We start from the raw sequence: 13832 nt of genomic DNA, 5'->3' as shown, positions 1-13832 counted from the left end.
TGGTGTTATCTCTGCTCACTGCAAGCTCCACCTCCCGGGTTCACACCATTCTCCTGTCTCAGCCTCACTACAGGCGCCCGCCACCATGCCCAGCTAATTTTTTGTATTTTTAGTAGAGACAGAGTTTCACCATGTTAGCCAGGATGGTCTCTTGTCTCTTGACCTCTTGATCCTCCCGCCTTGGCCTCCCAAAGTGCTGGGATCACAGGCGTGAGCCACCGCACCCAGCCAAGACTTCTCTTTTTATGTGCCTTGAATTATAATGTAGTAGTTTTGATTTGGGGTAGGTTAACCCTACTAAGGGTATTTGGATTTTAACTTAAAATTCAGTGTAGTTAACCTCAAAAAACTAACTGGTCAGCTAGCAACCCTTATTTATATATCCCTCAGTTAAGATTTTTCCAAAGAAAAATTGTCCTTATAAGGAGTAATTTGCACCTTGGTTTCAATGCACCTACTCCACTCTTTAGACTGTTTACCTTATACCTTACAAGTGCATTGTATTATGGTTTCAATAGTGGACAAATACAAGCAGCCTCCTGTTGATTATTCAGCCTTCCTGAAGAATAGAAAGATAATGACTGACGACCTTACAGAATTTGTTGAAAGCATAAGGAAGCCATTCAGTTTTTTGTTTGTGTTTTTTAAAAAAGAATTTACCTGTGTGGTTTTTTTTTTTTTTTTCTTAAAAATTCTACAGATCTCTGTTCCCAGGCTATCTATAGCTTTAGACATTTTATTTCTGTCATGGTGAACAGTCTTTCTAGCATAAGCAGTGTTCTTTTGGAATAAGAAAAAAGCTTTCAAGCACACTTGCCTTTTTTTCCCCCTTATACACTCTTATCTATCCTTAGTCACTTGTCACCAGCTGTATAAATAGCAAGGGAAAATCTACATTGAACTGAGGGGGAACTTATTTAATGTGTCTTTAATGCATTAAATAATAGAATATGTATTATTTTTATATTTAAAATGTAACATTCCCATTCTGACAAGATACGAAAGGTCTTTAAACAACTTTGAGACTTTGCTGGACCAGAATTCTTGAGAAAATGATTTACTAAAATCAAGTTGTTAAAATTACCATTGAACTTCAAAATAGTGTTGCTATTTTGCAGTGCTCTTACAGCATGGAGCTGAGCCAACCATCCGAAATACAGATGGAAGGACAGCATTGGATTTAGCAGATCCATCTGCCAAAGCAGTGCTTACTGGTAAGTCTGTATACTCTGGTTATTCCAGAAAGCCTGTAAAGAACAAGCTTGCCAGGTAGGAAATTTGCCTCCTGTGATTAATGACCTCAGCTAGATTTTTAAAATAGTGTCAGTTCAGTAGCTTTCCTTTTCTACATGTAGATAGCTGACATTTGATTCTCCTCTAAGAAAAATAAAGCTTTCTTTTTCTTTTCTAATTGGTGTTTACATATGTCATTGTTACCTTATTGGGAGTGAGGGTAATAGATAATTGTATGTTGCTGTAGTATATTCAGGATATTTCTTAAATACCCCTGAGTTTTTCAGATAACTTATGCCTGCCCGTTTATATACAGGTTGAGTATTTCTTTTTTTTTTTTTTTTTGAGACAGAGTCATTAGTCAGCCAGGCTGGAGTGCAATGGCCATCTCGCTCCCTGCAAGCTCCTCCTCCGGGTTCACGCCATTCTCCTGCCTCAGCCTCCTGAGTAGCTGAATCATGCTTCCCCTCAGCTGGGCCGGGCCTAATTTTTGTATTTTAGTAGAGACGGGTTTCACCGTTAGCCAGGATGAGTCTCGATCTCCTGACCTCGCGGATCCTACCGCCGCCTCCCAAAGTGCTGGGATTACAGGCTGAGCCACTGCTACCGGGCCAGGGAAGTCAGTTGAGTATTTAACTGGGAACCAAAAACACTTCTTGGTTTTAAGCATTTTGCATAAGTGGGATATCTAAGCTGTACTTTTAATGTATTTTAATAATTTTTGATGGAATCCTTTCAAAAAGCACTAGCCATTCAGAAGAGGATTCTAGGCACACTCATTTCGGTACCATGAAGAATGCTAGTTGTACTCTGCTGTAACATATTTATGTCCTTGAAACCTATTGCTATGCGTAAGCTATAGTTTAGATTGACAAACTTTCTTGAGTTGTAGCCACTTCACATATTATCTCCCTTGTCAGTGTGCTTTCCTCTTAGCAACTCAGCCATATTATTTACCATATTCTTATCTACCTTGTGATAACTAGAATCATACCTAATCTAAAGTCAAGAGCCTAAGGGGCTTTGCTGTGAGCTTTGTGCCTGGATTTTGTGTTATTTCTTCTACCATTGCTGAGAAAATTTAGACTTCTTCTTGAAAAGACTTTTAGAAGTGTGCACTGTTATTGTGACTATCAATCAGTGTTCATTTTCTCCTTTAGTAGTCCATGTTATTCCATGCTTTTATTTTTGTTTTTTAAATCTTGGGCCTCAAAAGAAGTGTTGCCTTGGCAGTCAATACACAATTCACATTGTGGGCAGCAGTTTGGATGTCATTTAGCAAATCATTGTATTAATTTAAACTTTGTTGATTTTATAGTTTTGTTTGTATTCATTTGTAAAAGTAAAGGCTTTAATAAAGAAGAAATAGAGTTCATAGTTAATCCTTTTTTATATTTGTATATATTTAAAGTAGCATTAAATAAGCATGATATTAATGTTGAAAAATCTAGATTCATAAAGATGTTAATGATTATGTTATAATCAGTGATGCTATAGATTCTTTTGTAATTTCTATAATGTTGGTGTATTGAGTTTTGTTTGTTTTGTTTAGGGGTTTGTTTTTGGGGGGGGGTGTGTGTGGGTGTGTGTATATCAAGGTCTCCCTCTGTCGCCCAGGCTGGAGTGCAGTGGCACAGTCACAGCTCACTGCAGCCTGAACCTATCCAGGCTCAGGTGATCCTCCAACCTCAGTCTCCCGAGTAGCTGGGACTGCAGGTGTGCGTCACCACACCCAGCCAATTTTTGTATTTTTTGTAGAGAGAGGGTTTCACCGTGTTCCCAGGCTAGTCTCTAACTCTTGGGCTCAAGCGATCCACCCACCTCAGCCTCCCAAAGTGCTGGGATTACAGACGTGAGCCAATACACCTGGCCTTTTTTAGGTTTGGAACAAAGTTGTAGATACATTTTGTTTCTCTGTTATGAAAATACTATACTCATTTTAGGAAATTTGAAGGGAAAAAGGAAAAGGTCACCAATAATCTATGACCCGAGATAAACTTTGTTAATATTTTGGTATATTTTCTTTTGGATTTTCCTTCTCCTGAGCATATTGTTTTTATATAGTTGAGATTGCCTTTCATTATATAAAATAGAATCTTTTTTTTTTTAATCCCATAGCAAAGGTATTTCATGTTTGCTTTTCATGCAAATATTTTTAAACTACATAATATTCTGTTAATGAACTATTTTCCATTTATTGGAAATTTATTTCCAAATTTATCTACTTTATAATTCATTGGGCGTCTTTTTGCATAAAACTTGTTAATTTTTCTTTTTAATTTCTATACTTTTTTTTTTCTAATTCACAGGTGAATATAAGAAGGATGAACTCTTGGAAAGTGCCAGGTACATACTAATGTTTTAAATATTTGACAGGAATACTTCACCATTAACTTTTTTCTTTTTTTTTTTTTTTTTACAGTAAGCAAACTTTAAATAGAATTTTTTGTAATGGTTACAGTACTTATCTTGAGGAAGATCTGATAAAGAATGCAAATTGCTAATACTTTTTTTGTATTCTAGGAGTGGCAATGAAGAAAAAATGATGGCTCTACTCACACCATTAAATGTCAACTGCCACGCAAGTGATGGCAGAAAGGTACTTCCTTTTGCAACTGAGTTTGTGCTTATCTTCTGGTAACATAAAGATAAAGATGTGTTTATCTTACAATAAATTGAAATATATTTGAAGAGAGCACTGATGTTTTAAGTATTTCAGTATTTTCAGTATTTCAAATTCTTAAGCTTAGTAAAACCTTATTGATGATAAACAGTTATTTGCTTCCTATATGTAATAGTGAATTTATAAACTTGTATACTATGCCTTCAATATGTATGTTGGATTTTGTAAAACCAAATTGATAACTACTTAGACAATGAAGTCATAATTGGATTTTCTGGTTTTATATTTGGGTTTTTTCCCTCTTACACATTTTATTCAACCATTATTTGAATTTCATTAATATATTTGATTAATATTTCAGTCGACTCCATTGCATTTGGCAGCAGGATATAACAGAGTAAAGATTGTACAGTTGTTATTGCAACATGGAGCTGATGTCCATGCTAAAGATAAAGGGTAAGCATTTGAACAAAAACAAGGACTTTTTATGTGTTACCGTCATCTTAAAACAATCTTTTTAACCTTATAAAAATCATATTTTTTACTAAATAACATTAATATGTATCGAGCTTTTACAATATACAGGTTCTATGAGGGCACAGGAAATTATAAAACCTTAAGCCCACAGCTCATAGAAGGTGTACATTACACTTCAGAGGGCATGAAAAGATACCTAAGAATACTATGAGGTCTCTACCAAGTGTTTGGTCATTGAGAGAGAGAGCACTGCAGGAGTTCCCAAGAGGGAACTCTCAGTGATGGTTGACTGAAGTGGTTGGGAAATCCCTCAGAATGAGGTGTGACTTGACCTGGACTGTAAAGTCAAGTCTCAATTCAAGAAAGCAGTTTGCGAAACATTAATCTGCAAGACAATTAGGATAACTGGGGGCTGCTAAAGCAGACATTAAAGCACATTTTAAAAACAGTAACTAGACTAGCTTTGCTGGAGAAGATGATTCACACAAGAAACAAATGAAGGTTAGAATTAGAGAAATAGGTAAGAACCAGGTTTTGGAGGACTTGGTGTTTAGCCTAAGTAATTCAGACTTCACTCTGTGATCTGAAACAAAGGAGATTATTATTCTAAAAGAAGTTTTAAGAGGTGCATTTGAAAGCAGTGTGTTGGCTAAATTGGGAGAGAGGACTAGAAGCAAAAGCAGCAATTAGGAAAGTGAGCATTCTAGAGGGTTAAGCATAATCAGGATTCATAATAATGGTGGCAGAATAAATGAAAATGAAGGAATAGATGCAAGAGTTATTTCTGTGTAAGAATGGATAAGGTTTGGGCTGGGCGCGGTGGCTCACGCCTGTAATCCCAACACTTTGGGAGAGGTCAGGAGATCGAGACCATCCTGGCTAACATGGTGAAACCCCATCTCTACTAAAAATACAAAAAATTAGCCGGGCGTGGTGACAGGCGCCTGTAGTCCCAGATACTCAGGAGGCTGAGGCAGGAGAATGGCGCGAACCTGGGAGGCAGAGCTTGCAGTGAGCCGAGATCGTGCCACTGCACTCCAGCCTGGGTGGCAGAGCAAGACTCCATCTCAAAAAAAAAAAAAAAAAGAATGGATAAGATTTGTCGAATGGATATGATGAGCGAGGAATAAAAGGAAAACTACACTTCAAGTTCTGGATGAGTTAGATCCAATGATACACATATGAAATACACAAGGCAAAATTGTTTGGGGGGAAACTGTTGAATTGACTTCTAGAAGTCTTAGTTTATTTTTTGTTTGCTTGTTGTGTTTTTTATTTTATTTTTATTTTATTTTATATTATTTTATTTTATTTTTTTTTTTTTTTTTTTATTTTTATTTTTGAGACGGAGTCTCGCTCTGTCGCCTAGGCTGGAGTGCAGTGGTAAGATCTCGGCTCACTGCAACCTCTACCTCCCGGGTTCAAGTGATTCTCCTGCCTCAGCCTCCTCAGTAGTTGGGATTACAGGCACCCACCACCACACCTAGCTAATTTTCATATTTTTAGTAGAGACGAGGTTTCACCATGTTGGCCAGGCTCGAACTCCTGACCTCAGGTAATCCACCTGGCTCAGCCTCCCGAAGTGCTCAGATTACAGATGTGAGCCACCACGCCCGGCCTAGAACACTTAGTTTAATGGGATGATACAGGAACATAGTGGAAGCATCTAGTAGGTGGTTAGGAACAAAATTGGTGCTCAGGCAAGTGAAGAATCATATATTCAAAAATAGTAAGGAAAGCCATGAACCTTTCAAGAGAGGACTCGTAGAACTAAAGACTAAATCACAGGTGACCATCCCTTACCAGAGGCTGGCATGATGGTGGCTGTGGCAGCATATTAGTGAGTGATCCCAAAGGAGAAGGAAAAGCTTAAAGATAGAAGTCAAGATTTTAAAGTTTCACTGTATCTTCCCATAGAGAAAGTTCTTCCTCCACTCCCATCATGGAAGAATTGGGTTTCAGCTTATTAAGGATCTCAAAAAAGTTTTAAAAATGAGCTAGTATTTGAGCTAAGTCTGGAAAAGACATGTAGAAATGATCCAGAACAAAGGAGGGAGGGAAATCTATACCCAGGGAACAGTATGTGTAGAGACATACAGGGAACTATAAGTTTAGCATATCATTATTGAAGGGTAAGCCTAGAGAGGGAGTCAGATAATTGTGTGTGCCATGTTAATAAGTTGGAACCATCTCTTGAAAGCACAGCGTTAAGGTGTAACTACATCAGACTTACCTTTTAGAAAAATCTGCCTCAGCTTGGAGGATAAAGTGGAGTGGGGGCTGTTTCAGTAGTGCAAGGGAGAAATAACAGGCCCAAACTAAGGCAGTGGCAGTAGCAGTGAAGTATAAAGGAAGACAGATTTGAAAGAGACTTGGGAGTTCAAATTCTTAGGACTTAGGGTTCAAATGGATGTTACTAAATTTTGAACATTTTTATTAGAACATCACATAATCCACTTGCTATTTAAGTAATTAAATACTTTTTAATTTATAAATTTCCGTAGGCCTAAGAAATATATACTAAAACAGGATTTTTTTTCCCCTTCTCATTGTAGTGATCTGGTACCATTGCACAATGCCTGTTCTTATGGTCATTATGAAGTAACTGAACTTTTGGTCAAGGTTAGTGCTCTTGTACTCTCTATTTACTTTCTGGAGTTATGTAGAGTAACTTGAAATACATTAGTGTATCTGGGTTTCTTTTTATTTTCTGTGTTCTTAGTGCTTAAAGAAGTAGAAGTATTTATAAGCATTATAAAATATAGGTGACTGATAGCTCAGCATTTGACTGCTTTGAGATTTTTGAGATACCATATGGTTTTTTTTTTTGTTTTTTTTTTTTTTTTGAGACAAGGTCTCACTCTTGCCCAGGCTGGAGTGCAGTGGTGCGATCTTGGCTTTCTGCAACCTCCACCTCCAGGGTTCAAACGATTCTCCTGCCACAGCCTCCTGAGTAGATGGGATTTCAGACATGCGCCATCACGCCCAGCTAAATTTTGTTAGAGATGGGGTTTCACCATCTCTGGTGAAACCAGGCTGGTCTTGAACTCCTGACCTCAAGTGATTCACCTGCCTCGGCCTCCCAAAGTGCTGGGATTACAGCCATGAGCCACCATACCCAGCCTGGATACTATATGTTTTTAAATATAAAGTAGCAGTGTCATCTTGCTACACATCATCTTGTGACGCATCATCTGAAATCCCATCTACTCAGGAGGCTGTGGCAGGAGAATCGTTTGAACCCTGGAGATGGAGGTTACAGTGAGCCCAGATCGCACCACTGCACTCCAGCATGGGCAAGAGTGAGACCTTGTCTCAAAAAATAATAATAATAATAATAATGAATAGCAGATAAAGTGATTCCATAATTTATAGCTAAAGGTGAAGTTTCAAAACTCTAAGAAGCAGTTTTTAGTGAATCATATTTTGTTAAAACCACCAGATATAATAGCAAGATTTGCCAATTGTACTTTGAGTTGGAGCAGGCCCATTTGGTAAGGTTCACTTCTTCCAGTATGTTCAACAACTGTTTAACAAACAGGTTCCCAAGACTAGCAAGAAACTTTTTTTTTTTTTTTTTTGAGGCGGAGTCTTGCTTTGTCTCCCAGCCTGGAGCGCAGTGGCACAATCAGCTCGCTGCAACCTCTGCCTCCTGGGTTCAAGCGATTCTCCTGCCTCAGCCTCCCAAGTACCTGGGATTACAGGTATGTGCCACCATGCCTAGCTAATTTTCTATTTTTAGTAGATACAGAGTTTCACCATGTTGGCCAGGCTGCTCTTGAACTCCTGACCTCAGGTGATCTGCCCGCCTCAGCCTCCCAAAGTGCTGGGATTACAGACATAAGCCACCAAGCCCAGCCCGAAACTTCCTATTTTGATCCCTTTTAGGTGAGAGTAGAAGATATATATTATCCTTGGGAGTGGATCCCAGGATGTTACCCATACCCTTTAACTTCTGTTACCCTGCACCCATTCTACCTCTTCAGTACTTTTCCCCACTCTCTGCAGCTGTTATGGGAAGAGAAAGAGGACGCTTGTTTCCAATGCCTCTGTGGTTCCTTTTGGGCCTGCGTCTTATGAAATACATTTTCCCGTAGAAACAACTTTATAATAATAATTAGATACTCTGAGTAGCATATAAACCTTATTAAACTTATAATGTGGCTGTAGTGTTACACATTTGTGAGAGTAATGCTTTTACTTCTTATAAAACTGAATCTTGACTCCAGCAGCAGAACATTAGAAAGTTGTTATGGATAAGAATGAAACATCAAACAGATTGCACTGGGACTTAAAGACAACTGAGTAGTATTTTCCTAAGACCTAGTGTTTTACTAAATAAGAATGAAAGGCCGACTAGAGGTCATACCTACAGAGGGGGTTAGCTAACGTGAGGGTGTAATAGTTACCAGGGTAGTAAAGTTAAGCAAAGTCAGGAGAAAACAAGTAGATAGGGATTGAGAATGCAGATTCTGAGCAGTGCTGAGTCAATTGGCAACACTTGCCTAAATAGTTTGGCTAGCAGAAGCTGGCATTTAACAGCAAACACCCAGTGACTGCTTTCCATGACCAGGGCATTTGCTAGCCATGGAAGGCACTAAGACATGATCCCTGGGCAAAGCATTCAAATAATGAAGGTCTGGCACTAACAGGCACAAGACTAACAGGGAATTCTCTTAACATTCTTCCTCATAGTCTCTGAATACTAGGAAGCAAGCAGACAGATCTGGCTAGAGTGGAGGGAAAAATTATGTCAGATAGAGTCATAATTAATTAAACCCCTGTGCAGTGTGTTGACTGATATTTCTTTGCTTGGAAGGCAATGTTGGAACCTCCAGTGGGGCCTGAAGCTTCTATCTTTATCTTTGTTGTGATGCACACTTTTATGGTTGACTTGATAAAAAATTAAAAGGGATACTTACCCAGTTTGCAGATTAACATGAAGCTGAGAAGGATAACTAATATTCAAGTTGATAGAATCAAGGGTCAAAACCATCTCACCAGTCTCTAAGCTTTGGTTGAAGCCAGTAAGATTAAATATAATGGGGCTCAGCAGGGACACTTAAGTTCACAAAATAAGTCGCACAGGAACAAGATGGGAGAGGAGAAAATGCTTTGATGTTTACTTCTTAATTTAAACAATAATACAGAGTGTTTAAATGATCCATTAACTCAAAGTATAAATTGTAATATAACAACTTAAAAAGCTGTCATAATTTTGTGCCAATAGTAGAATAGTATTGCAAGCAAATATAATCATGGATGCAGTGTACTCTGCACACCCAAACCACACTGGAATCTATGATTTTAGGCTCTTGGTTTTGTTTGTTGTTGTTGTTGTTTTTGGCCAGAGGGAGAGGGTCTCACTCTGCCACCCAGGCTGGAGTGCAGTGGCGCAATCATGGCTCATTGCAGCCACAACCTTCCCGGGCTCAGGTGATCCTCCCACCTCAGCCTCCTGAGTAGCTGAAATTACAGGCGTGGTACCACCACACATGGTTAATTTATTTTTTGTAGAGATAGGGGTTCACCATATTGCCCAGTTTGGTCTTGAACTCCTAAGCTCAAGCGATCCACCCACCTTGGCCTCCCAGAGTGCTGGAATTACAGGCATAAGCCACTGCCCCTGGCCTCAATTATTTTTTAATGAATTTTTTAAGCTCAAGTATATTTAGTTGAGGGCCACCACGAGAATAAGTGGAAACCATCTGATATAAAAGATGAGTGTCCTTTATGATGGCTTTTGCTCCAGAGGCAAACAGATGAAAGTTAAGAGTGCATATTTTAACTTAATGTAGAAGAAAACTTTCTAACAACAGAAGTTCTCTGGTAACTATAAAAAGCCATGTTGGCTGCAAATTAGCTCCCCATTGTTGAAAATATTGAAAGTGTAAGAAGCTGGTTCACCTTAGTTGAATGCTGTAGTAGGAAATTTGTGTTTGATTGGTTAAACTAGTATGGCTTCAGTGTTCCATGCTTAGCCAACTCCAGTACTTGGAAACGGCTAAAATTAAAAAGTCTAACAATAGAAAGTGTTAGCAAGGATATGTAGCAATTGGAACTCAAATGTTGCTGGTGGCTGTATAAAATGCTATAGCCACATTAGAAAACTCTTTTGACAGTTTCTAATAAAGTTAAACTTATATCTACCATGACAGTATATGTTCATAAAGAAATGTTTATGATAGCTGATTTGTAACACAGGTTGACTATCCATTGTCTGAAATGCTTGGGATTAGAAGTGTTTTAGATTTCAGATTTTTTTGGATTTTAGAATATTGCATATATACTATGTAATGAGATATCTTGAGGATGGAACCCAAGTCTACACATGAAATTCACTTATGTTTCATATGCACCTTATACACGTAGCCTGAAGATAATTTTGTATAAATTTTTAATAATTTTGTGCTTGAATTAAGTTTGTGTGTATGAGGTTAGGTGTGGAATTTTCCACTTGTGGCGTCACGTCGGTATTCAGAAGTTTTGGATTTTGGAGTATTTTGCATTTCAGGTTTTCAGATTAGAGATACTCAACCGGCCAACTAGAAACAGTCCAAATGTCCCTTAATAGGATGATAAATAAGCAAATTATGGTGTATCTATACTGTGAAATACTCCTCAACAATGAAAATGAACTACTTATGCAACAACATGAATGAATCTCAGAAACATATGTATGAAAGAATCTAGACAAAGAAGTACATACATTAGAAATTTATATTCTTCCATTTTTATGAAATTGAAGAACAGATATATCTCATATGTGGCCAGAATGGGAGCAGGAATTGTCTATAAAAGGAGCATGAGGAAACATTCTGGGGTAATGAAAGGGTCTTATATCTTGATTTGGGTGATAGTATCACAGATATATACATTTGTCAGAATTCATCAAAGTTGTGTGTTTCACTGTATGTCAGCTATCCCTCAAGAGGAGAATTCGTTCTTGGAAAAGATGCAGGTTTAATCTAAAGCTTCATTCTTAACTGTTCTTAAAAGTAGAAAAGTTAAGTAGACCCTCGTGGGTAGGCCTAGCAATCAGCTACTGTTTTTTCCTTTGGGAAAAATGTATACTCATTCTGAAATAATTGGCTTAAAAAGTGAACTTTGGGAACATAACCTGTTTTAGCTGTATGATGTTAAATTACACAGTACTAATAATTCTGAGTTCTTTAGAAAATTGAACGTTAAATATATGATGCTTTTTGCTCTCCAGCATGGTGCATGTGTAAATGCAATGGACTTGTGGCAGTTCACTCCTCTTCATGAGGCAGCTTCTAAGAACAGGGTTGAAGTATGTTCTCTTCTCTTAAGTTATGGTGCAGACCCAACGCTGCTCAATTGTCACAATAAAAGTGCTATAGACCTGGCTCCCACACCACAGTTAAAAGAAAGATTAGCATGTGAGTATAAAATTATGAATGTTCAGGTAGGATATTATATCAATAAACTGAACATTTTTTCTTTCCTGTTTGTTTTTAGAAATGTTGAAATAATAGAATATTTTTCTTAGCCATGGGTATCCATGTTGTTTAGCATATTTAATAATTTGGAAGTTTCTATTTAAGATGCTATGAAAATAAAATATGTTTGTATTAATTTTTTCAAGTCAACTTATGTGCTTTTTATATGTACTGTATTAGACTTATTAGATGGTATGCCTTTGAAATGAAAGCATTTGGTTTTCATCTTTGATATGACTTTTCTGTTTAATCTATGAAGCTTATGAATTTGTGAAGTTACAGCTTCATAAGATTGCCATCTTGTAAACAGCCTCCAGATCTTAACATCTAATATTTGTTGGCACCTGGCCCCAGTTCTTTGATTTTCTGTCTATAGCTGAAGTAAATGTAGTGAGAAATAATCACCTAGTTTGGATATGGTATTAGTGCATATAAATAAGCAACTTATAATGGATTTGTATTATCCTGGAATAATAAAGAATAATTGGTAGTTCCACAAGTCTGATGAGTAAAAGAGAATCTTAAGGAAAACCTCTTTTATTTTTTCATCATCATAGGTGGCTTTTGCAAATATCCAACTTGTCTAGTTCCCAGTTCCCTGATGGTATGAGCAAAACTGTCTGTTATAGCCATGATGTCAGTGTAGAGATCACTGTTTCTTTACTGAGAAAAATTTTGTGCTTGAAAAATTCTAAAACCTCTCTGGTCTAGGAATATATTGTAGTATTCCAGATATCCCAAAATGAATTATGAATTAGAACAGACCATGATTCTGCCATGGGCTAAACCTGTGTACATTCTTGAGGCCATATGTCTATACAGTTGCACCATAACTGAGGGGAACTGGAGTACCCCTGCCTGTTTTCAGGGGTTAAATTTGGAGAATATCTTTAGAGCCTCAATCTGGCTATATTGGAAGATTATTTTGAAAATAATTTCAAGGAAAATACTAGGTATCTTTTAGGTAAGCCTTTTCAATTTGATCTCGTTATAGATATAAATGCTTTTTCTTCGTCTAGATGAATTTAAAGGCCACTCGTTGCTGCAGGCTGCACGAGAAGCTGATGTTACTCGAATCAAAAAACATCTCTCTCTGGAAATGGTGAATTTCAAGCATCCTCAAACACATGAAACAGCATTGGTAATGTTTCAGATTTAAGTTTTTAAAATACAATAACCAAGAACGTGCTAAACTAATAATAATATCCTACTTTTAGAACTAGCATTTTTTTGAGTCTGTAGTTTTAAAAAATTACTGCCTATACAAATATTTTTTAAAAATTTAAACAGTGCCAAAAAATAGACAGCCTCACCCTGCAGAAGGCCAAGCTATTATCAGTTCGAGAATCTCCAGAAAAAAAAAATCTGTTCAGATTCTGGCATGTATTATATGTAATGCTTTTATTATCATAAATGATACATATCGTTTGCTTTTTTAGAGGTTATAAAAATGAATGCTTAAGTTAGAAATTTTGGAACCCAATGAAAATAATGAAAAATAAAATAAATACCACCATCCAGATAAAAACACTTGGTGTAGTCGCTTCCTTCTTCAAAATTAAATCTAGAATGTGCATAAAGTATTTTAGAGGTTACTTCCCTGACAGAGGTAATAATAACTGTGGAGCTATGACAAAGTGGATGTGAGTAGAGAAGCCTAAGGAAAAACAGAAAAGAATGGGAGCTAATAGGGATACGTGATAAAAGGTAAGAGAGCGAATGGTAAAATCAGGGGCTACCTTAAAATTGAAAGGTGAAAAAAAACTTAAAGGTAGAAATGTAAAAGGAAGAAAGTAAATCCTGTTGTATGAGTTGCAGAATGTGCTTCGGGTAAGAGAAGATAAGTAAATTAATGTGTGTAGAAGCAGATTTAACTGATGGTAAGCCTTACTTACCTAATATCTTTTATAATAAGTTTTCTTCCTTATGTCATAATGTAAACTATGAAGTTTATGTAGAAACCTACCTGTAAAGCATTTTGGACCTTTTTTACTGCGTGTAAGAAACATCTAAATTTAAAAAAAAAATAGTTAAGC

At 37.1% G+C, this 13832-nt stretch overlaps 1 protein-coding gene across 5 annotated transcripts in view; it reads left to right on the top strand.

The window, feature by feature from the left end:
- Positions 1–13832, top strand: part of TNKS2 (tankyrase 2) — a 66562-nt gene that overhangs the window by 15473 nt on the left and 37257 nt on the right. For all 5 annotated transcript variants that reach the window (XM_003903991.3, XM_021943472.2, XM_009214962.3 and 2 more), the window contains 7 exons: positions 1119–1214; positions 3543–3579; positions 3757–3832; positions 4218–4312; positions 6889–6955; positions 11550–11736; positions 12816–12937. In XM_003903991.3, coding sequence (XP_003904040.1) covers positions 1119–1214; positions 3543–3579; positions 3757–3832; positions 4218–4312; positions 6889–6955; positions 11550–11736; positions 12816–12937 — 680 coding nt within the window. The remainder of the gene's footprint in view (positions 1–1118; positions 1215–3542; positions 3580–3756; positions 3833–4217; positions 4313–6888; positions 6956–11549; positions 11737–12815; positions 12938–13832) is intronic.

This window comes from Papio anubis, chromosome 11 (assembly GCF_008728515.1).
Source record: "Papio anubis isolate 15944 chromosome 11, Panubis1.0, whole genome shotgun sequence".
Classification (NCBI taxonomy): domain Eukaryota; kingdom Metazoa; phylum Chordata; class Mammalia; order Primates; family Cercopithecidae; genus Papio; species Papio anubis.
This window is presented reverse-complemented; position numbering and strand designations above follow the sequence as displayed.